The sequence below is a fragment of the Pempheris klunzingeri genome, chromosome 19 (assembly GCF_042242105.1).
Source record: "Pempheris klunzingeri isolate RE-2024b chromosome 19, fPemKlu1.hap1, whole genome shotgun sequence".
Classification (NCBI taxonomy): Eukaryota; Metazoa; Chordata; class Actinopteri; order Acropomatiformes; family Pempheridae; genus Pempheris; species Pempheris klunzingeri.
This window is the reverse complement of record NC_092030.1, coordinates 16786848-16807424: the sequence shown is the minus strand read 5'-3', so window position 1 is coordinate 16807424 and position 20577 is coordinate 16786848. Positions and strand designations below refer to the sequence as shown.

Sequence of the window (20577 nt, the reverse complement as noted above, 5' to 3'; positions counted from 1 at the left end):
ACTCCATTGGCTGCTGGTACGTCAGTTTTCCTGCATTTCCAAAGCCTCTCGCCCCCAAGTACAAAGCTAGTGTGCGGCTTTCATTGACTGTGTCACAGGAATGTCCTTCCCTGCCGCCTTGGATGCCCACGGTATGTACCTGTGTGAGGGATTATGTTATTAGTTGGGCCGCCAGTGAGCTGTACACAGCCGCTGAAGCCTCCGAGGCGTCAGTGCAAAACCCTACAGTCGGTGTCCGGTTGACCGGATGATGCCGTGATGTGAACTGACAGATGAGGCTGAGCTAGGCTAGCTAAGCGTGCTAGCTAACGTTAGCATGCTCGCCTGGGACGGCTGCTGCATGCTGGCTAGTGCCGATTTTGGCCTGTCATTAACAATAGACTTAAGACTTAGACTTGTTGTGTGTTCTACATAACATTTGAGCTGGTCTGAGGTGCTTGCTATTTGCCTAGCTTGCTGTTCACCTTACAGCCAGTCTCTTTTAGCTAGCAGCCTCTACATTATCAATAATTTGTTCTGTCTGACTGGAAAGTGATTATTTTGTGTATCAATCGATGTTTTAGTGAAGTAGAGAAAGAAAAAGAGAAAGAAAAAGTAAGCCAGTTTCATGTTAAAGCCACACATGCTGTCTGTCATGCATACTAGGTGGGAGGCAGTGGCTGCATACCAGACAGTGTAGGTAAATAGCTGGAACAATGTCAAGCTGCCCTGCTGCTTAACAGTTAATGTTGGCTTGATTTTCCCAGCTTAAACCACGAACCTTTGCAAGTCAATTCCGTGTCTTGGGCCTTGCGGTAGTGTTTACTGTGTTTATTGATTATCTCTTTATCAAGGTCTGTGCAGAAATGTAATGCTGCTCAAACTGGGGAGTCTGGCACATTCAAGTCAAGTGTCTTATCTATTGCAGGCTAAACAATCTACAGCCAAACACTGGACGAGTGTGGAGTAGAAGCCCAGGAGTGGATGACAACAGAGGGTTCTTCATCAAGCCCTGAGCTGGCTGATCTCAGACCAGAGAGGGGACCTTGTTTAGGGTGAATGTGACGGGCTTTGGAGAGTTGTGGCCTGGAAGCATTTCGATTTCTGAGATGTCAATCAAACAAGCAGACGGGATGTCCATCGCCCAGGCTTTGGCAATGACTGTAGCGGAGATACCGGTGTTTCTCTATTCCACCTTTGGCCAGGTAACCCACTTTGCATGTACAGTTAAGTTTTGCATCTCTATACACAAGCACTATTGGCTGCCAATTGAGTTGTTCAGTGCATGATAAGTAACAGTGGCTAAATGTATGTCAGGGAGAGGCCCTTATGATGACAGATGCGTGTCTCTCCTGTTTTCAGTCCATATTTTCTCAGCTTAAGCTTACTCCAAGCTTGAAGAAGGTGCTGTTTGCCACAGCACTGGGCAGTGTCGCTCTGGCTCTCACTGCTCATCAGCTGAAAAGGCGGGGGAGAAAAAGGAAGCAGGCAACACAAGGAAAGGAGGGCCAGAAGCCATTGGGAATACCTGAGGCGCTGATGAAGTCAGGAAGACCCTCGTCGTTAAAGAGAGGTGTGCATGACTTTATGCTGGGAGAGGGGGAAAAAAGTCACATTGGAAAATATATTCTATCTTTATGACAAGATAATGTTTTTCTCCGCACAGGTCAGTTTACTGGTCGACAGATGATGAGTCCCAGCACTCGGAGCAATGACACCATGAGTGGAATTTCTTCGCTGGCTCCCAGTAAACACTCAAGTTCCTCTCACAGCCTGGCATCTGTTAGTTTTTACAATTTACAACAAATTATATGTCATTTTTCCTTAACTTTCCCCTTATTTCACATTTTCCTAATGTCTCTTCTGCTGTCTGCGTTGCTTGCATAGATGCGGGTCCCAAGTTCTCCAAATCAGTCTGCCAATCCATCCACGCCTTGGGAAGCGGAGCCTGTGGTGGAAGAGTCGGGGGCAGTAGAAGATGCAAATGCCGAAAATCTCTATTTAATGGGTTGGTTTTTACTATTACCTCTGGTTTTATAAAAACATAATACATAAGATGCATGTCATATATGGTGACATTTTTTGGTGTGTTACCTTAGTGTATAGTATATATTGTACTGTGTGAGACCAGATTTTGCTTCTTAATATTTGTTAAATGATAACTCTTTATATTTCTAAACCCAGGCCTTATTTTTACATATTTTGGGTATGAAATGACTGGTAGTTTAATAAAACTTTTGGAACTGGTTCTGTAGATTTTGATTTTGATTTGAACCCACCAAAATATGTAAAATTAGGGCACACGTTTAAAAATACCAGAGTTATCCTTGAAGTACTTTTATGTCTAAAATAAAAATTGATCATGGAACAAAAAAATCTGTTTTGAGGACTAACGTAAAAGCCAAATGCTGCGTTGGCAGAGTTAGGAGGTAAAATTCATATGTGCATTTGGTTTTATTGGTTTATAATCTTTGCATCTTGAGTCTCATGCAAGTTATTTTTCTTTGTGTTTTACAATGTCATGGTAGCCATAATTATTATACAGCAGTGTAATAAAGCATTTCCTACGTTGAGTGAAGGCAACATTAATCCTCTGCTGTTGGTAATGTAGAACAAGTGGAGAAAATCTAGGATATAATCAGGTGAATGTTGGACTCTTGAACCCAGAGTGCTGTTGTTTGGCATTTGGATTATCCTGCATAAATCTGAATTCTGTCTTTTTTTCCACAGTTTGGAACTGTGCAGAGTCGAGTCACTTAAACCTGCATTAAGCAATATTTTTGAGAAAATAAGAATTGCCACTGATTTTGATTTTCCAGCTCACAAATAGACAGTTTTGTTAACTCAAATTGCCCTTTTCCTGCTAGGGATGGAGCTGTTTGAGGAAGCTCTACAGAAGTGGGAACAGGCTCTGAATATCCGCCATCACACGCACTCAACCTCCAGCAACAACAGCCTTGCTCTGCAGGGGGCAACATGTGGGGACCTTCCTCTGGTAACCATCCAACAATCATCACCAGTACAAAGTGCTTGAAATTCTTGCTCATGACTGGATTACTTTCCAGTCTGAGTACACAATTATATTTTATGGTGCAGTTGGGATCTCACCCACTGTATTTGTGATCCACTTGGTTTGCACAGTTCCAACGCAGACAAAGAAATCAAATTGATCTCGGACTTAAGAGGCTTTTTACTATATATTAACAAAGTATCTTTGTTTCCTTATTTATTGCTTTTTTCCCCTTTTCATTACAGGTTGAAGCACGTAACAAAGTGTTTGCCGACAAGTTGGAGACACTACTGCACAGGGCGTACCACCTACAAGAAGATTTTGGCAGCAGTATCCCAACAGACAGTGTGCTGGCAGACTTTGGTGAGATTCATGTTTAGCTTTTATGTGATGGTAAAAGAAGGTAGAATTGCCATTAATCTTAATGGTTGTGTGAAGAATAACAAGAGAGAGCTGAACTACTAAAAATAACTTGTTAATGCTTAAGGAGGGTGGCATTATTGACAAAATTGAAGGGTCCATTTGTTCGGGTGAGAGCAGAATTAATACAGTCTTGTTTTATTATTTCTCTTATGAACTTTCTCTAATGTTTTGATTCTTGCCCTGTGTTGCTCCTTTTGCAGAAAGTGAAGGAACTCTCATTTTGCCTCAAGTGGAGAGCTTCCACAGGCTGCGGGATGATGATGCGACTACTGTTACCTCTGACGATTCCTTCTTCTCGGCTGCAGAGGTCTGTCAACAGACAGAAAACAAGATTCATTATGACAGTCACAGATTTCAACAACTTGTATCAAGCACTCATAACATTACACTCTCACGTCTTGCAGATGCGTTCATATCTGCGGCTTTCCTATACAAAACAGATGTGAACTGTAATCTCAGGTTTGTGTGTTTTGTCTGTGCAGCTGTTTGATGCCATGTCTATAGAAGAAATCTACCAGCCACTTAGGCCAGCAGCTCTCTATGAAGAAGCGTTGTCACAGGTCCGGGAGAATAAAGTGGCCTATCGGTCCTTGAGGTAACTCTGAAGTGTGACATCTGCACCTAAATACTTAAAGCACGACCTTCGTGCTACCTGCTCAGCGCCAAACAGAAAAGTTCATAACTAGCTGGTGAACATAGTTGGAACATTCAGTAGCTAAAGAGCCAGATATTTCAGATAGGAGTTTGTGAAAACCTAAACAGGTTGTGAACATTGGATTTAAATTTATCAAGCAGTCAGAAACACAACTCCAAATGAATGACAATGTTGCACAGTGTCTGTTGGATGTGTACATAGATTATTGTTTGATTACACATTTGCCACATCAACTTAATGAGATGACACTGTGTCAATGTTGTGTTTATAGCTTGTTGCACTTCTCCCAAGCCACTAAAAAATCTATTTATACTGCTTTAAGAGAAGAAGAATAAGGTTTCATTGAGTTTCATACTTCTCTTTCTTTTTACCAGGACTGAATTACTTGAATGTTTCGGTGACCAAGACTTCCTGGCCAAGCTTCACTGTGTGAGACAAGCGTTTGAGGTCTGTTTCAGCTCATATGACTTACCCATATTACATAGATCATTCTCTTTGTTTGGATGGTTGCACTTAGTGTGATAACTGATAAATGTTTTATAAACTACAAACCTCTCCAAAACACTGCTGTATAGCACTGCTAGCGGTTAAAAGCTCCAGAAGTTAGCTTGTAGGCATTGTAATTTGGATGCAAGCAGATCATCTAATGTAGATCTCTTTGACTTTGTCTTTTGTCTCTGATTTCATACAGTGGATGGAATGACACTCTAGTAGAAACCATACAGCACACTGAGTTTGAAATATACTGCCTCTGTGCAGGTACATTCTTAGCACCCACAGGCAGTGAGTCAGGTTTCCGTGCTCAGGCGACATCCAGACAAAAGCTACAAGGTCAAATAAAAAAACAGCTGTGATCAGCAGAGGTGACTCACAGTGTGCCTCACCCATAGAAATATGGACGGCACTATGGTAGTGTGTACTGTGCTGTACTTTGTTCCCTAGTTTCAGGCAATCTGTACTGGCAGGGAGGCACATCCAGGGATTCTACACAAGTTTGGTTTATATGGCCTGTGTGTCATGCATATCTGCTGTGTTTGGTGGATGTATTATTATTATTATCATAGAAATTACCATCCATAATAGTCAGATAATGTGTATGTGTGTGTTTTTTTCAGGTCCTGTTGTTAGATGAAACTCACCGAACGTTTTTCATGGAGACCGGGAAGCAAATGATTACAGGGTTAATGGTGAAGGCAAACAAGGTAAAACACCACTCATCTGGACCCTCACTTATTAATGTGTCCCATTTAGATAAACCGGACAAACTTCTGCTTCTGTGGAGATATTTGTACAGTTTAACTAATTATTTCCTGTGTTGCTGTCTTTTTTCCTTTATCACAGAGTCCCAAAGCCTTCCTGGAGAGCTACGAGGACATGCTGCTTTACACTCAGAGGGAGGAAACGTGGCCCATTACTAAGATGGAGCTGGAGGGCAGAGGGGTTAGTAATGCTGTCATTCTGCCATGTTCTCATCTCTCCTCTTCATTTTGTTTTTCAAGCATGCACCTTTTAACGTTTAATGTAGGTGTAATCCCCCGACCTTGTGTGTGTGTGTGTGTGTGCTGTCATGGTCAGTCTTTAAAACTAAGTTTTTGGCTAAATGACATTTCACCTTTGAATTCTTTAAAAGTACTGTTCTAACTGCAAGGATATGTGTTTATTGATTTATTCATGGCGACAGGGATACTCGGGCAGTTTACATGAACTTGAGATACTCTGCATGACTAACCCGAATTAAACTTTAACTCAAGTACAGCCAACAGTCAGGTTACTCTATGCTTTATTCAGTGTGAAGCTCTCTTCGAGGGTCATAGTGTAGTTGGCTGTGTAAATGGCAAACACCCTGTCATTATATAAATTATTAATTTGGTATAATGCACATCAGATCTCCCTAAAGGATCTGCAATATACATGTGATTGTTTGTGCTCCAAACCCTTCTGTGTTGCTCTTTCATTTTCAGGTCAACCTCATTTTTGAAATTGCCTCCATTGGTTGATAAATGAAAAATCCTCCTGGAAGAAGTCTGCCATGAAATGATAATCATAAATAAATGAAAGAAGCCCTCTCCAGAGTAACAAAACCGCAGGCTACTCCATCGAGTAGCTTTAAATAAGATTTGTATTTCTATTTTGTAATGACATAATACTGTTGGGATTCTCATGTCGTCATCTCTGCAGGTGGTGTCTATGAACTTTTTCGACATAGTGTTGGACTTCATCCTGATGGACGCATTTGAAGACCTGGAGAGTCCCCCGTCCTCTGTGGTAGCTGTGCTAAGGAACCGCTGGCTCTCTGACAGCTTCAAAGAGACGGTTAATTTGTACACTTGAACACACACATACAAATATCCTGATTTTGCCACTGATAAGTTAGTTACAAGTTGCTTTAATAACAATGTGGTGTTTCTCTGTTAGGCTCTGGCGACTGCTTGCTGGTCTGTCCTAAAAGCAAAAAGGCGTCTTCTTATGGTGAGTTTGAACTAATTTAAGGATTAAGTACTTTTAATTGCATCTCCCTTTCTTGGATTTTAATAGATTTTTCTCTTACTGCTCTTCATAGGTTCCTGATGGTTTTATTTCCCACTTCTATGCCATATCAGAGCATGTGAGCCCGGTATTAGCTTTTGGGTTTTTGGGACCCAGGCAACACTTAAGTGAAGTCTGTACCATCTTCAAGGTAAGAGATTATACGACTAAGATGCTGTAATGTTTTTTTTTCACAATTTTGGAAAGCAGTTGACTGGTTTTGGTCTAGTTTTGGCACATAAACAATTTAAGTTAAGAGTTTAAAAACAGTTGCGTAATATCTTCTGTGGCTTTGGAGAACAACAGTAGTTATAAACTTTGAAAAATAAAATGAATTGAAATAACTCGCATGGTTATTTATGACAGAATGCTTGTGTTGCACACTGGTCATGGAGTTTGAAAGATGTGGACAGGGAGGCTCTAATTCAACAGTATCAAGCTATGAAACTTACGTTATGGGAACTGTAGGATCCAGGTTTTGGGGGTGATTCATACTGTGGTCTTAAAGTCAGGATATTTGAGACTCTGCTGCTTCAATTTTGCCTTTTTTAAATCAGTTACCACCAACCCCTCAAATATATAAAAGGCAGTGTTGGACTTCGAAAAACGCTGGATCCTACATTTCCCATATTGCAACTCACATACATCTTTTGCTCAACCTGTTTTTAGACTCCATGCCTCCCAGTTACTGTTTTTGCAGACTTGATGAGCATTTCCTCCAGAGCTACAGAAGACGTGATATAAAAGCTTTAATGTTAGAATTGTCATGTTCTATATGAGTTCCTGTCATTCATTTATCTCCTTTCATGTGCAGCAACAAATTGTGCAGTACCTTAAGGATATGTTCGATCATGACAAGGTCCGCTTCACCTCCGCTCAGAGCTTGGCTGAGGACATCCTGAACCTTTCCCACCGCCGGAGTGAGATTTTACTGGGGTACCTGGGAATCGATAGCCTCATGGAGGTCAATGGTGCCCTTCCCAGAGACACAGAGGGCTCTTCAGGGCCCAACTAACATGATGATTAACGTCACAAAGGGCTTCACTGGGCTTGTACAGGCCGAATGCAGTGGGCTGAGCAGCAAGGACTTTTTCTGTATCTCCATTAACACTGGATTGTTTCATTCTCCTGTGATACACTGAGGACCAGCATTATTGGTTCATTCGTCCGTGTTCATCAACTACTGTAAGAGGATATATTTTCACCAGATCTACAGCATCACAGGTCCCTTGAACTAATGAGGCACAGCGGCTGGATGATGTGATTCCAGCTTTCCCTTGTTATCAGCTGTGGTATATCAAGAATGCCTATTGCAGTCGTGTGATCTCAGACCTGCAAGGACGTGTCTCTGCCTTGCTGGCTGACATGGATACTTAACACACCTTACAGACTGGGCCTTCTACTCTACTACCCCACATGGATCGAGTCTCTTCAGAGAACCTTTGGCTGCACTGTAACCTTCCATTCATCGGGTGGGATATCATAGTGTTCGTTATTATGTGAAAAGGAATCATGTGAGTCTGCCAATGTTGTGTGTTTGTATGTTTTTATATTAAAGGGGAAGGATGTTTGTTAAAAACGTGATAACTCCTGACTACTTGTACTGCGTGATAAAGGATGTAATGGATTTGTCTCTTCAGTGATTGCTCTTAAATCCTCTTTAATCTGAAGTAGTATTTATTCCAATTTGGTTTAATCAAATGTGCTAGCATGTCATATATCCCAGAACGTGTGTTAAATGCAAAAAGACATCGTGTAAGATTAGTGTGCTAGCATGCTATTCATATTGAATTATCCCAAAGCTATATTTTGATTTTGGTCTTCTCAGTCGAAGGTGGACATAGCTAATCCAGCTAAAATGCAAATAGTTACGTTTTGTAAAGCTTTATTTTCTGTTAAGTCACAATCGATCCCTGATACTTTATCTGGCCGTGGATGATCAGTTTTAAGTGGCACAGAGACGCAAAAAGAAATTTGAAATGGCACAACACCAGGTGTGAAAACATCCGCCTGGATATCCTCTCACAGAGGATTGTTGCCAGTTTTGAAGGTGTAACAGACGAATATCTGTGTTAACAGCATAACGCATCAGTGCGCTCAGGGAGTAATAACTAACATAAAAACTTCAAAATTAGGAAGTGTCACAACTTCTTCATTTATTTTTTTTTTCTTCATTTGTTTTCAAATTCCAACAGTTAATGTATTCATTAATTGGTTGACCCACTTGAATTATTTCCAAATATAAGCTTTAATTCACTAAAAAATAAAAAATTACGTTTTGTAGCGAAAAGCATACAAACACAAGTTGTACAAGTTGAGTTTTCAACTTAAAATTTGAAAGAATTTACTTCCTTATGATTATATTTCTAATCTGAAAGGTTACTGGCAGTCAATGAGTAAAGGATAAGTAGATGAGAAAAACATTTGCTGTTTTCACTGAACAGCTCTTTCACAGCCGGCATTTTCACTTGTCATAGTTCAGTTCAAAGTGTCCCGGAAAGACACGACAGAGCCGGCATGTGCGATACCAGGAGGCTGAAACTGAAGCTGCTAAATAGAATTCATTTTATTCTTTACACCTGTGCTTTTCTTACTATGTTAAAATGTCCTCTGTTAAAAGAAAAAAAAAAACTAATGTTAATCAGACACATCAAACACCCTCAGTCTCTGTGTTATACTTGATCAGAAACACGTTGACATGTTATGTGTAGCTGGCCTGCTTCACGACCTCTAAATGAAACGGTGCCGTCTGTTACCAAGTATATTGTCATTTTGTTTCTGGTTTTATGAAGACCTGTAATGAAAAGGGGGGTTTAGCACTGTCCGACTGTAACCTGCATAACAAAAGTGCACTGATGACACCCCCCCCGAGTTCTTTGTTTTCCCAGTACTGTGAACTTGTTGGAGCTCAGAGACATTGAAGGGGCACAAAGATGCCAAATTAAAGGTTAAGAAACTATCAAATACTGCATTATGTTAATGAAACATGATTAAAAGATTATTTATTATTAACAGCAGAAGAAGCACAGAATGTATGCTTATGGTTTCTTGCTTGTGCGTGATTGAGCAAAGGGAAGAAATTCATAGATCTTTGGGTATTGTGATTTCAGTAGTTTATCATTTACTGGAGTCATCTTTTTGTTATTCATAACTATAAAAGTGTGTTTTGTGGTCTTCATAATCCAAATTGCGCTTTTTTTAAATTTTATTTTTATGGTTCATATGACATCACAATACAATTGTATTCCTTTTAACTGTACTGACCTTGTCACAAGTCACCATTGTAGGATTAGTTCCGTTTCTGTCAATCATGAACCCAAACTTCCATCTGTAAATGGAGCTTTTACAGAAAATAATGTAGTTCTTTGTTTTGACAGATGTGCAGCTTTGTGTTTTTAAGCATTTTGCACTTTATCTGCAAAGCAGAAAGACGCAGCAAAGTCCAACAATCCTTTTTTGCTGCGTAAGAGTTTAACTGTACGAACATATTGAATTATTTATTGCATCATAGAACTGACATATTATTAATAACATAGAGCTTAAATGCTGTACAGTAGAGAAACTATCTTTCCCAGAAAAGTGTGTTATGGAAATGGTTTATTCTGGTTACTATCCAAAATTTTTGTTTTAATCTCCATGTTGAAATTCTCCAATTTTAACTTGTGGTCCAGTCCCCGGTGAACTGCTTCAGAAAATGTTCTCCCATTCTCCCAATGTTTTGGTCCTGTTAGTGTAGATTATCAAGTATATTTGCTACCGTATGCATCATGCAGGTAAATGCAATTATGAAAAAATGCTAACGTCTAGTCTTGTGTTCACATATCGGTCAGCTTGTTCCGTGTCCTGAGAGTAGATGATCAGAGATGAATTCCTCCAACAGCCTTTGCATGTTAACTGTGTATTCTCTGAAATGCATCAGTCAGTGTATCCCTGCAACAGTTAGACCCAGACTCAAATCTAGTAGTTATTAGTTTTGAAAATCCCAATTAGAGGTAAGCTAAAGAAAATGTTTAGGAACTTGTAATCATTTGAAAGTCAAAATTCAGGCATGGACTCTCCTACTTAGCATATATTCAATAAGTTGTATAGTTTTACAGGGACTTCTGATGGCCAAAATATGGAAAGAGTGATTTCTTTTTTTTTTTTTGTTGAAAGTCATTGCTGTACATTACAAGTGTCCTATTCATGCCTTTTGTCTTTTCTATCGTTAATTCACAATGCCAGCACAAACTGTAAATTGATTTTGATTCTCCATATTAAATGTTATTTTTTGTTACTAAACAATATGATTATGCCTTTTTCCAACTGATGACGACTCAGTTTATTTTTAATGTTCCACTTGGACTCATGTTCTAGTATTACACAAAATGATCAGGAAGCACTGGCTTAATTAAAAAGAGAAAATATATATTATATATACATTATACATTACTAACTAATTTGATACAATAGTGTATTTATGCATAAATCCACTGCCTTCAACTTTGGTGACCCTTTCCCACCAAACAACTCTAACCAAAGGTTGGAGATGTTTTTGGGACCCCTTTGGGAGCAACCCTTTATAATAGCATAATAAAGAGTAATATAATAACATTTATTTCCCCCTAAATTGTATCACATTGGTGTGACAATCTGGACACAATTTCATTTTGACCAAAACTTCGGTCTATGAACCTATGTTGTTCTTACATACAGTATTTCTTCGTCCTTCTCCTTTTACTTCTTCTATTTGACCGTCTCCTAACCCCTGGAATCATGGAGGGCCACCTCTGTTCTGATGCTAATGTTAGGTTGGCTGTGATGGTAAATAAAGTTTGAAATTTGATGCAGGATTTTAAACCTACCTAGACCTTAACAAAGTGAGTAGGGTCAGTTGGAGAGATACAAGAAAGCTCTGTAGTGATTCAACATTAGGCCAGTGGGGGGTGCACAACACTTCTTCTATCTTTAGAACCCCTCTTACCTCCACAGTGAAACATTTTTAGTCTGAAACAACCTCAATCCTCAGAAATCGCAGCAACAAGCAATAACACAAACAGGGAACATAGTCAGTACACAACATTTTGGAGACTGTACAACATGAGGCATGAAGGTTACACACATCTCTACCCTTTGCCTATATCAGTATTTAGTTTTACAGTTTACACAGGGGTTTGTCAGTCTGTGTTTTAGGTTTCTTGTTCAGGTCTTTGCTTGTTTTCTTTGTGTGTCCAGTTTTGCAGGCTTGTGTATATGTGTTATTCATGCCTGGCTTTAAGTGAGTTTGTCTGCTGTGTGTTTGGGTGAGTATATATTACCTTTCTCTGTTCAGTCCAGGTAGATGAACACCTGCCGCTTGCTATATCCCCTAATACTTCGTCCCTAAAGCAATCAAATTTCATGTTACTCTCTGTATTCACTGCTTTTATGCTACAGCCTATAAGTCAACTCATTAATATGCTACATGAACTTTTGTACTAATCAGTCAGTCAAACAGTTTCCATCTTTTCTGGGCCTTTTCCATCTTGGTCCATTTAATTTAGGTTTTCAGGCCCGTTTGACGATGTTGATGGTTGCATGTTGCATGCCCAACTCAAATAGCTATTTTTTTGTTTGGAGATATTGACAGTTGCAGTTGTTTTAGATGGCTTTTCCTTGTAGGAAAGTGTAGGATGACTTTTCAGAAATCACTAAAGGCAGCCCTACTCTTGCGAATGGCTCATAACTTATCTGTAAAGCATGAGTAATGATTTATAAATCATTTTAAAAAGCAATTATCAAAGTTACAACTTGTAAAAAAAATATCATTTTAAAATATTTGATAATTCTACCTTATAAAAGTAAATATCTGGGCAAATACCTGATCTGGACATTATAGATGACCCAGGTGGGAAATAATAATTTTGCAAACACAAAAAAAACCATAACTTTTTTTTTTTTTTTTTTTGAATGAGTGCAGTTCGCTGATTTAATGTGGAGTGCTGGACTTTTGTGTTTTTTGTTCATTCAATAATTCTTCTCTATGGGCAGAATATCTCCTCTCCGGTGCTCGGCTGTGATTGGTCGGCTCCTCCGCTGCCGGGGCCCGCCTGAACACGGAGCTCCCTTCGTGATTGGCTGGTCTGGCGTCTGGGGCGTTTTTCTGAGACTGCCCGGTTGTGTCCGGGTAAGATGGCGTTGGAAGAGCAGTGCTCGGCACCACCTCGATGGCGGTCCATATCTCTGACACACGTAGAGTTCCCGGAGGGTGAGTGAACTCAACATCTTCCTCTATCTGGTGGAGTTCTTGTAACGCTGTAATGTTTGTAATTTCCGGAGAGTGCGTGTTGTTTGCTCGCTACTGAATGGACACGGCCGTTGGTGATCCTGCCAAATTGTGAGACGCTGTAAAACCCCGAGCACAGCGGGGAATGTTACCCGGACTGCGAAATTGTGAGACAGCCACGCATGCGCAGTCGGCGATACTGTCCACAATGAAGGCTAGCTAGCCTGCTAGCTGTCTTAATATCGGGTTTGATATGTTCTCTCAGGAATTAGCCAACATGTCGTGTCCTGTAAGAATTAATAGACAAAATTTAAGCATTCTGAACAGCAAAATATGATTTAAGACTGTGGTGGAAATAAGTAGACATTTCACCTTATAACGTTACTGCCAGCACTGTGGCTAATGTAGCAGCTAGCTCCATGGCCTGATACTGACTAGTATAACTAGCATAAACCACATCCACCGATCTGTTTGAATTAACTAAATTAATTACTGTGGCGTGTTGGGTAACACAGATGAAGGTGTAGCTACTCCACCACAGCAGCTTCCTACCTTCAGTTAAATATTTCAACCATCCGGGTTCATTGAGTTACCTCAAAGTGTCACTCCCACCAGTGCTAGTCGACTTTACACCAGTTTATAATATGCTTTAACATAAGGACTGTGCTACTATGTTTTAGGTGACCTGACGGGACATGTGCTGGCCTACATCAGTCTCCTACCCATAGCAGTTCTTGTGGGTTTTGTTACACTCATAGTGTTTAAACGGGAGCTGCACACGGTGAGTTCAGCACATGCACTTTTCGTGGTGTTTTCAGAAGGAGCATCACATGTAAAGCCAGTCTGTGAAGTTGTTAATTGTCTCACATGAGCCCGAACAGTGGAGTCAGGATCATGTGAAGAAGTCTATAAGCCGACCTCTTGTTGTTGTACACAGATTTCCTTCTTTGGTGGGCTCATCCTGAATGAAGGGGTGAACTGGCTGCTGAAGCACATTCTCAGAGAGCCGCGCCCATGTGCAGGTGAGTGAAGTCTTCTCTTTATGTGTAGTTCAAAGGGTTGGGCAACGTTGCAAAATCATTACAACAGCCAAAAAAAAATCTTCCTCTGATATTAACCACATTACCTGCTGAGGTTCAGAACATTGCTGGTTCAGTTGTTTAGTTTATCTTCATCACAAGCTGGCGTCCCTGTGTGCTGCAAATACTCAGGTAAAAGCTGGGCCTCAAACATGTATAACTAGGTTAAAAAGAAAATAAGCCCATGGTGTCGATAAACTGTAATTTTCATGTTTTAGAGTATTTTTTGAATTCAGTTTTGGTTTAGAATATAAAGTGTTACTGAGGCTAAATCAGTCAATTGCTAAATCAATTGCTATAGCTAAGTGTTGTTGGGAATATATTAGAGCTGCAATAATTTGTGATTGACAGAAATGAAAATATTTGAATTATTGAATAATTTTAGTTATGTTTAAAGCTAAAATACGACTGGAGCCATTCACTGGTTCTACCCTCTCAAATGTGATAATTTGATAATTTGTGACCCTAATATAGCAGCTCTAATATATTTTAGCTGCCACTAATGATTCTTTTCATTGTTAATCCATCTGCTGTTATTTTTTTGATTCATTGTTTTCGTCAAAAAAGCCTTCTATAAAGGTGACATTTTATGGCTTGTTTTGTTTATGCAGTATAAAATCATAGACAAACACACAATTTACATACATAATAAAGAAACTGGTTCCACTGGCCATTGGAAATGGTTCTATATTTGTATGAAGATGCACTTCATATTGTGAATGCATATTTATTTCAGCTTCTGTTGTCTTTCTGCAGGGGCTCACACAACCCTGCACACAGAGTATGGGATGCCCTCCAGTCATTCCCAGCTTATCTGGTTCTTTGTTGTTTACTTCTTTCTTTTCCTTTATTTAAGGTGAGCTTGTTTCTCCTTTGTGTTTGGGGTAGTTTAAGGGCGGAAACATGCTGCCATGAATACAACTAGTTACAAACTAATCAAATGCAGTGTCTGTTAGTTTTACATTAATCATACTTGCATGTGTTATTTACTTGTTTTACTCCAGGGCATGTGTCATTATTATGTGAATTACATTAATGTTTTTGATGACTCATTAGATGCTGACACTCATGCTGATCTCTCTTTTAAGAATGCATCAAACGAACAATGCTCGATGTGTGGACCTGCTGTGGAGACATATACTGTCCATCATCCTGTTGGGCATAGCCTTATCAGTCTCATACAGCAGGTAAGGGACTGACACCCCCCCCCCAGATCCACCAGATAAAATCTAAAGTGAATATAGCGGCAAACTTTAACATCCTGGGGTTATAAAACCAAGCATTATGTTAAAAGTACCTTTCATGAGGCACTTGATTCATTGCAGAGGTTAAGAGCCAAGCTCTCTACTGCACTGTGAAATGTTACTATGAATATTAAAATGTGAGTTTTTTTGGTCAGGATTTGTTATAAGAAATGATTCTGTGAAGAAATCCAGAGGCGAGCGTGGCTCGCCTCTGAAGTCAAAGTTAGTTTTTGGCCTAGGTTATGATGTCAGCAATATTAAGTTCATAAGCTTTTATAAGCTAAAGATTAATAGGTTGTTGAATGAAAGTTTAAGAAAATGCCACTCCTGAAATATAGGTGACAAATTCTGCTACATCCTTTTCCTGGAGAAGTTCTTTCACTCTTTTGACGTCATTGAAACTAGGAAAACACTCTCGATTGTTTAGTGGAGTTAATGAGTGGAGCTTCTCCCCTCACAAATGATCTCTAGGCCAGTACAAACATGTGCTTGCAGAGAGCGGTGACAGCTGATGTGACCTGCCATCAACAGTGTTTGTCTTGTTAGCTTGTTAGCTGGTGAAAGTGATGGTCCACACTGGTCAAAAATGAGAAGCTAGGAAAGATAGATGGGAGAGAGAGAACAGATTCGTTCAGACGTTTGCAAGTCTGTATGTTTTGTCAACCTCGGTGTCACATCTCAGAGGGACTGGCACAGCTGCGCTGAAATGCTGAAGTACAGCAAAGAAAGGATCTACATTTAATTGGGTTTATTTTGGCATAGAATACAAGAACCTCCAAATATCAATATAAAGAATTATAAAAAAACTTGTCAATGGCATAACTGATTGATCAGCTTTGAGAATGTGTGAAGCTCATTAATCACAGCAGTAACTGTACTCAGGGCAGGTGAATAAAAATTTGGATGATGATGTGTGATACTTCCGGTGCAACAACACAATTGAACACACAAAGTTTGATACTATTCAACGTGCTTATTGCTAGACTTCATGTAATTTAGGACTTTTTAATGTCTCATTTTCAGGGTCTACCTGTTGTATCACACCTGGAGCCAGGTTTTCTATGGCGGAGTGGCTGGTAGTACAATTGGCATAATCTGGTTCTTTTTCACACAAGAGGTGCTGACACCATTATTCCCCAAAATAGCAGCGTGGTAAGTAGCGCTCTCATTTCTCTGCTTCCTTCTCGTGTCACTGGGGAAGAAGATTCATTCTCAGCCTGAATAATTGGCCTGTCATGGCTACTCCACTAATGTGTTCGTTCAATTTTCTTTTTTTTTTTACAAATGATAGGCCAATATCAGAGTACTTCCTGGTGCGAGACACAAGCCTGATTCCCAACATCTTATGGTTTGAGTATACAGTGACCAGGTCAGAGGCGAGGTAAGTTTCTCTTGTGGACATACACCACATCTATCACAATTAAGGCCCTGTCAAACCAGAAGGTGACACAGTTTACCTACACATCCTGATGACATAGCTGGTACTAGAGGCTGGGACTAGCTGGTGAACTACTGTAGCTCCTGTCTAACGTAACACTTATCAGTTACAATAGCTGCCTGAGCTTTCTATGGTCTCTGTGGTGTGCCATTTACTGCTCCTGGTATTTTGTTCTCAATATTGTGCACCATAATTTTAATGAAGAGTTAATTGATGAAGCTTACTGTCAGTTAACAAGCTTGTTAACTAGACATTCCCACAGTTTCTTCAAGTGTCCATCATTGACTTCTGTCATCATCTGTCTGTTATAGAACTCGTTTTACTCTGACAGAGGAGGTTAAATAAAAGTAAATGATGCAAGACAGCTAATAATCTGCAATAACTTTCTCCATTTTTTAACTCTGGCTCTGTTCCCTCAAATTCAGCACCGTCTAGATGGCATGCTATGGTGCAAACACGTGGGTCACAGCTAGACTTTATGCAAAAGATTTGTGTGGGTTTACTTGGTCCTCGTTAGTGAACCCGACAGTGTTCAAAATGCTGGCAGGACCAGGCCATTGATGTGTGTGAGACAGTTGCGTGGCATGACTCCAGTCTCTTTATGTTGTTGTTTTTCGTCTTCTAGGAACAGGCAACGAAAGCTTGGAACAAAACTTCAGTGATCTACACAGCTCTTTTGTGAAACTGAGTTTAGGACCACATACACAATTAGATACACACACTCATGAACACACACACACACACACACACAAATGCTCACTCGACAAAAACACACTGGAGAACCATCTTTTGGACTGACGTGGTTGCAAGGAGTAAAGGGCAAAAACCGTTTACAGGTGGCGAAAGAGTGCCTGGACCTGGCCCGGAGCCTACAGCCTGAGCAAGTCCGTCCACACGCCTCTCCTTCTTGTACAGCTTGCCCAAAATGCTCTTCAATGCATGCAAGACTGTGCAAGAGGCATACTATTTAATGATAGATTAATATATATATTTTAACTATAAACGCACGCTGACAGTAACAGTGTACTGTAAGAGATTCAAGGAGCCTAAAAGGAGGCTTTGGTCAAGTTTCAAACAAATTGGTGGGCGTCATTGCAGCATGTATTTAGTGATTCCTTTTTTTAAAATATTCTGATGGATAGCTGGTGGGTAGGGGTGGGTAGGGGGGTGGTTATGGCTAGGTTTTCCATTTTTCATTGTTATATGATAGAAAATGAACAATTTCTAAAAAAAAAAAAAAAAAAAAATTGGTTATGATGTAATATAAATGAGAATTTGCACTTTGTGAAATTTACAAGTAAAAGACTAACACTAGTTAAATGTTAAAACCCTCCCCCTCTTTTCCGTCATCAGTCTTTGCTTTGTATCTATGACTGTCAGTCCTAATATATTAGACTCCAAAGCTGATCTGCAAGCAGTGTGAATTTAATGTACTTTATGTACTATTAAGCATCGAGGTTTATTTCTGTTCATATCCACGTTTGAGGATCATGAGACTGAATCACAGCAGCAGGTTTCAGTCATTTTTGTTGTCGCACACACTTTGGACTGAGGTGGTGTTTCCTTAATGCCTCACACACAGTAGCAGCCTGGGAAAAGAATTCTGGGAATCAGTTTTCTTTTTTTCTTTTTTTAAATGAGTTTCTTATCTTTTTTTCTGCCGTTGCAGAGTTTTCTTTTTATCTGCGTTTCCAAGTTGACATTCCATATCATTTAGTGCGGAAACACTTAATGACTGCTGAGGGGATATGTTTTCTTTTTGTATTATTTTTAAAGAATGGAAAAAAAGCCTCAGGTCAGTCGTAGCATGTGATTATGCTTAATTCCTCACAGCCCACGGCAGCTAATGTTGAAAGCTGTCAAGTGGGGATCTGAAGCTGATTTAAAACTGTCATATCATTAGCTCCACAAAGGGAAGTAGTTCTCTTAGAATTTGATTTTTTTTTTTCCATGTGTAACCTATATCAGGCTGAATAAAAATGTGTTTATGTACAAGAGACGGTTCAAATGTCGTCCTTTGAAAAACAGTGGCACCCTTTTGTAATCAAAATGCTGTTTTGCTTTGTAGAGTATTTGCTGTTGAGCTAATGTGGCACTTGATATTCACCGATGCGCATAAGTCAGTGGAGTGTCTGTCGGCTGAGCTGTTATTCCCACCGCAGTGTCTCAGTTCATTTGTCCTGATGCATCACCAACTCCAAAACTGAGAAGGGAGATGAAATGTAGTGACAGAAATACTGATGAAAAGATTTGCATGAGGCACCTGCCATGATAAAACAATACAAGATATAGTGCAGACATCGCTGTCCTTGAGGAATATTGCAATGACACCATGGAAGCAAAAAATAATGCAAACTGTTTACAGTTTATTGTGTGATACTGTTGAGATGGCCAACAATCGTGCTCAGGCCTGCAATAAAATTGCATTATTATTTTCTCCCCAATGACACAAATTGTGGAAAATGTGTCTCAAGGAATAAAAAAAAAAAAAAGTGCCTTATTTTCCCAAAACAGAAGCATTTCAGTGTGTATTTGGGGACTATATGGGCTAGGGTAGGTGACAAATGAAAAATAGCCCTCTGTTTGGTTCAAACAATGGACAAGCTCCTTGCATTGTAAAAGGAGCGTCATGCACTCCTCTCCCTGCGCTCTGTTCCCCAATGTGACCACTGAACACTGCTCGAGAAATCACGTCTATCCTCCTGACTTGCAGAGCGCAAAAGAAACATCTGCCCTATTTAAACGACCCATTCCATTTTTGATTCACTTTTCAGGTCTAACCTCAGGCTATCCCCAAACACCCGTCGGGAACGGGCCGGCATAGCCTAGATAAAAATGATGAAGACCTCGACCTATTTCTGTTTCTCTAAGCTATTTTCTCTGACCTGCACTGTTTAGATGAGCAGTGAGTACTTTTGGAGAAACCTTGTTGGATGTGGACCAAAGTGATAGTTCAGAGTTGGTGGTCCCCTCCCTCCACAGACGAGCCTTTACTGGCTGAGCCCGACAGAACTTCTCTGAGCAAATGTTTTATTCTGAACTCTCACGCTGTCTAGATTCTAAAAGATTAAACCTGGACATAAGACAAGCTGCGCCAAGCCCACTGAAATGAAGATCATGGAGGACTGACATCCACTGGATGAAGCTTGTTATTGCAATGTTGAGATCATGTCACAAGGCTTAATATAAGGCAGTGAGCTGAAGCCGACTTTAAATAAGTTGTAAATATCTAATAATAATTCGGCTGATTGCAAAACCTAATATTAGTTTACAATGTCTGTATATACTTTATTTCTAATTACTACAGTTGCTAAACTTCTCTAGTACTGCTTTTTCTATCAGTATTGCTTGTTACAAAGTGGTTAAACAGACCTGTTAAATATGTAAATATAATTTTACTGGTTTAATGCTCTGAAAGGTCCCTTTTGCAGTCTAAGGAACGGTTCTGCAGGGATGAACAACATTTGTACGATAATATGTCAAATAGAAAGGTTATTACTTTGATTTGTCACGTTTGTATATTTGAAATAGATTTTAAAGCATTCTTTTAAGGATAACAACAAATCCCATGACAAGGTCAAAACACAAAATGATTTACTAATCGTTACTAGATCAGATATTACCAGTGTAGCCAAAGCCTGATATATATTATTCCTCTGTGCTGTAAACCTCTATTGTTGTCTAAAAAGCACTGAGAACACATCAAAGAGCCACACTGCTGCACTGGCTGACATGTCCCTTTATTACCATGAACACGGCGCTCCACACTTGCTTCTTCTCATGCTCGCCATAGTGCAAAATGTGTAATAATCTGCTGCAGAAAATAGCCCCTGACAAATACGCTATTTACTCCTGTTTGAGAAATGTTAGCAAAAAACTAGAGTGCCCAGCTGAAAATTACTTTTAAAGGTGAAACTGTAATTTTTAAGATTTATGTCCTCAAGTAAGAACAGCAGGCTCAGTTTGATCAACAGGCTGC

At 39.8% G+C, this 20577-nt stretch overlaps 2 protein-coding genes across 2 annotated transcripts; both read left to right on the top strand.

Moving 5' to 3' along the window:
* Window positions 1–77: 77 nt before the first annotated feature.
* On the top strand, window positions 78–8400 carry miga2 (mitoguardin 2). The gene is made up of 16 exons (XM_070850667.1): window positions 78–131; window positions 908–1184; window positions 1342–1552; window positions 1646–1761; window positions 1867–1987; window positions 2847–2974; window positions 3235–3352; window positions 3613–3719; window positions 3895–4007; window positions 4442–4514; window positions 5183–5269; window positions 5409–5507; window positions 6246–6380; window positions 6483–6536; window positions 6628–6744; window positions 7408–8400. Exons 2-16 carry the CDS (start codon window positions 1089–1091, stop codon window positions 7606–7608), a joined length of 1776 nt encoding a protein of 591 aa, XP_070706768.1. The 5' UTR covers window positions 78–131; window positions 908–1088; the 3' UTR covers window positions 7609–8400.
* A 4338-nt stretch (window positions 8401–12738) lies between these two features.
* dolpp1 (dolichyldiphosphatase 1) lies at window positions 12739–17740 on the top strand. Its single transcript, XM_070850661.1, has 8 exons — window positions 12739–12819; window positions 13518–13618; window positions 13775–13859; window positions 14673–14772; window positions 15005–15103; window positions 16184–16312; window positions 16452–16541; window positions 17224–17740. Exons 1-8 carry the CDS (start codon window positions 12744–12746, stop codon window positions 17258–17260), a joined length of 717 nt encoding a protein of 238 aa, XP_070706762.1. The 5' UTR covers window positions 12739–12743; the 3' UTR covers window positions 17261–17740.
* The last annotated feature ends 2837 nt before the right edge of the window (window positions 17741–20577 follow it).

Bases quoted from the DNA above. Each gene is read 5' to 3' on its own strand.
- miga2 (XM_070850667.1), top strand. From the start codon at position 1,089: ATGTCAATCAAACAAGCAGACGGGATGTCCATCGCCCAGGCTTTGGCA. The intron at 3,353-3,612 runs GTGAGATTCATG...CTCCTTTTGCAG, and splicing joins CAGTGTGCTGGCAGACTTTG to AAAGTGAAGGAACTCTCATT. The intron at 6,537-6,627 runs GTGAGTTTGAAC...TGCTCTTCATAG, and splicing joins CAAAAAGGCGTCTTCTTATG to GTTCCTGATGGTTTTATTTC.
- dolpp1 (XM_070850661.1), top strand. From the start codon at position 12,744: ATGGCGTTGGAAGAGCAGTGCTCGGCACCACCTCGATGGCGGTCCATA. The intron at 16,313-16,451 runs GTAAGTAGCGCT...TACAAATGATAG, and splicing joins TTCCCCAAAATAGCAGCGTG to GCCAATATCAGAGTACTTCC. The intron at 16,542-17,223 runs GTAAGTTTCTCT...TTCGTCTTCTAG, and splicing joins GTGACCAGGTCAGAGGCGAG to GAACAGGCAACGAAAGCTTG.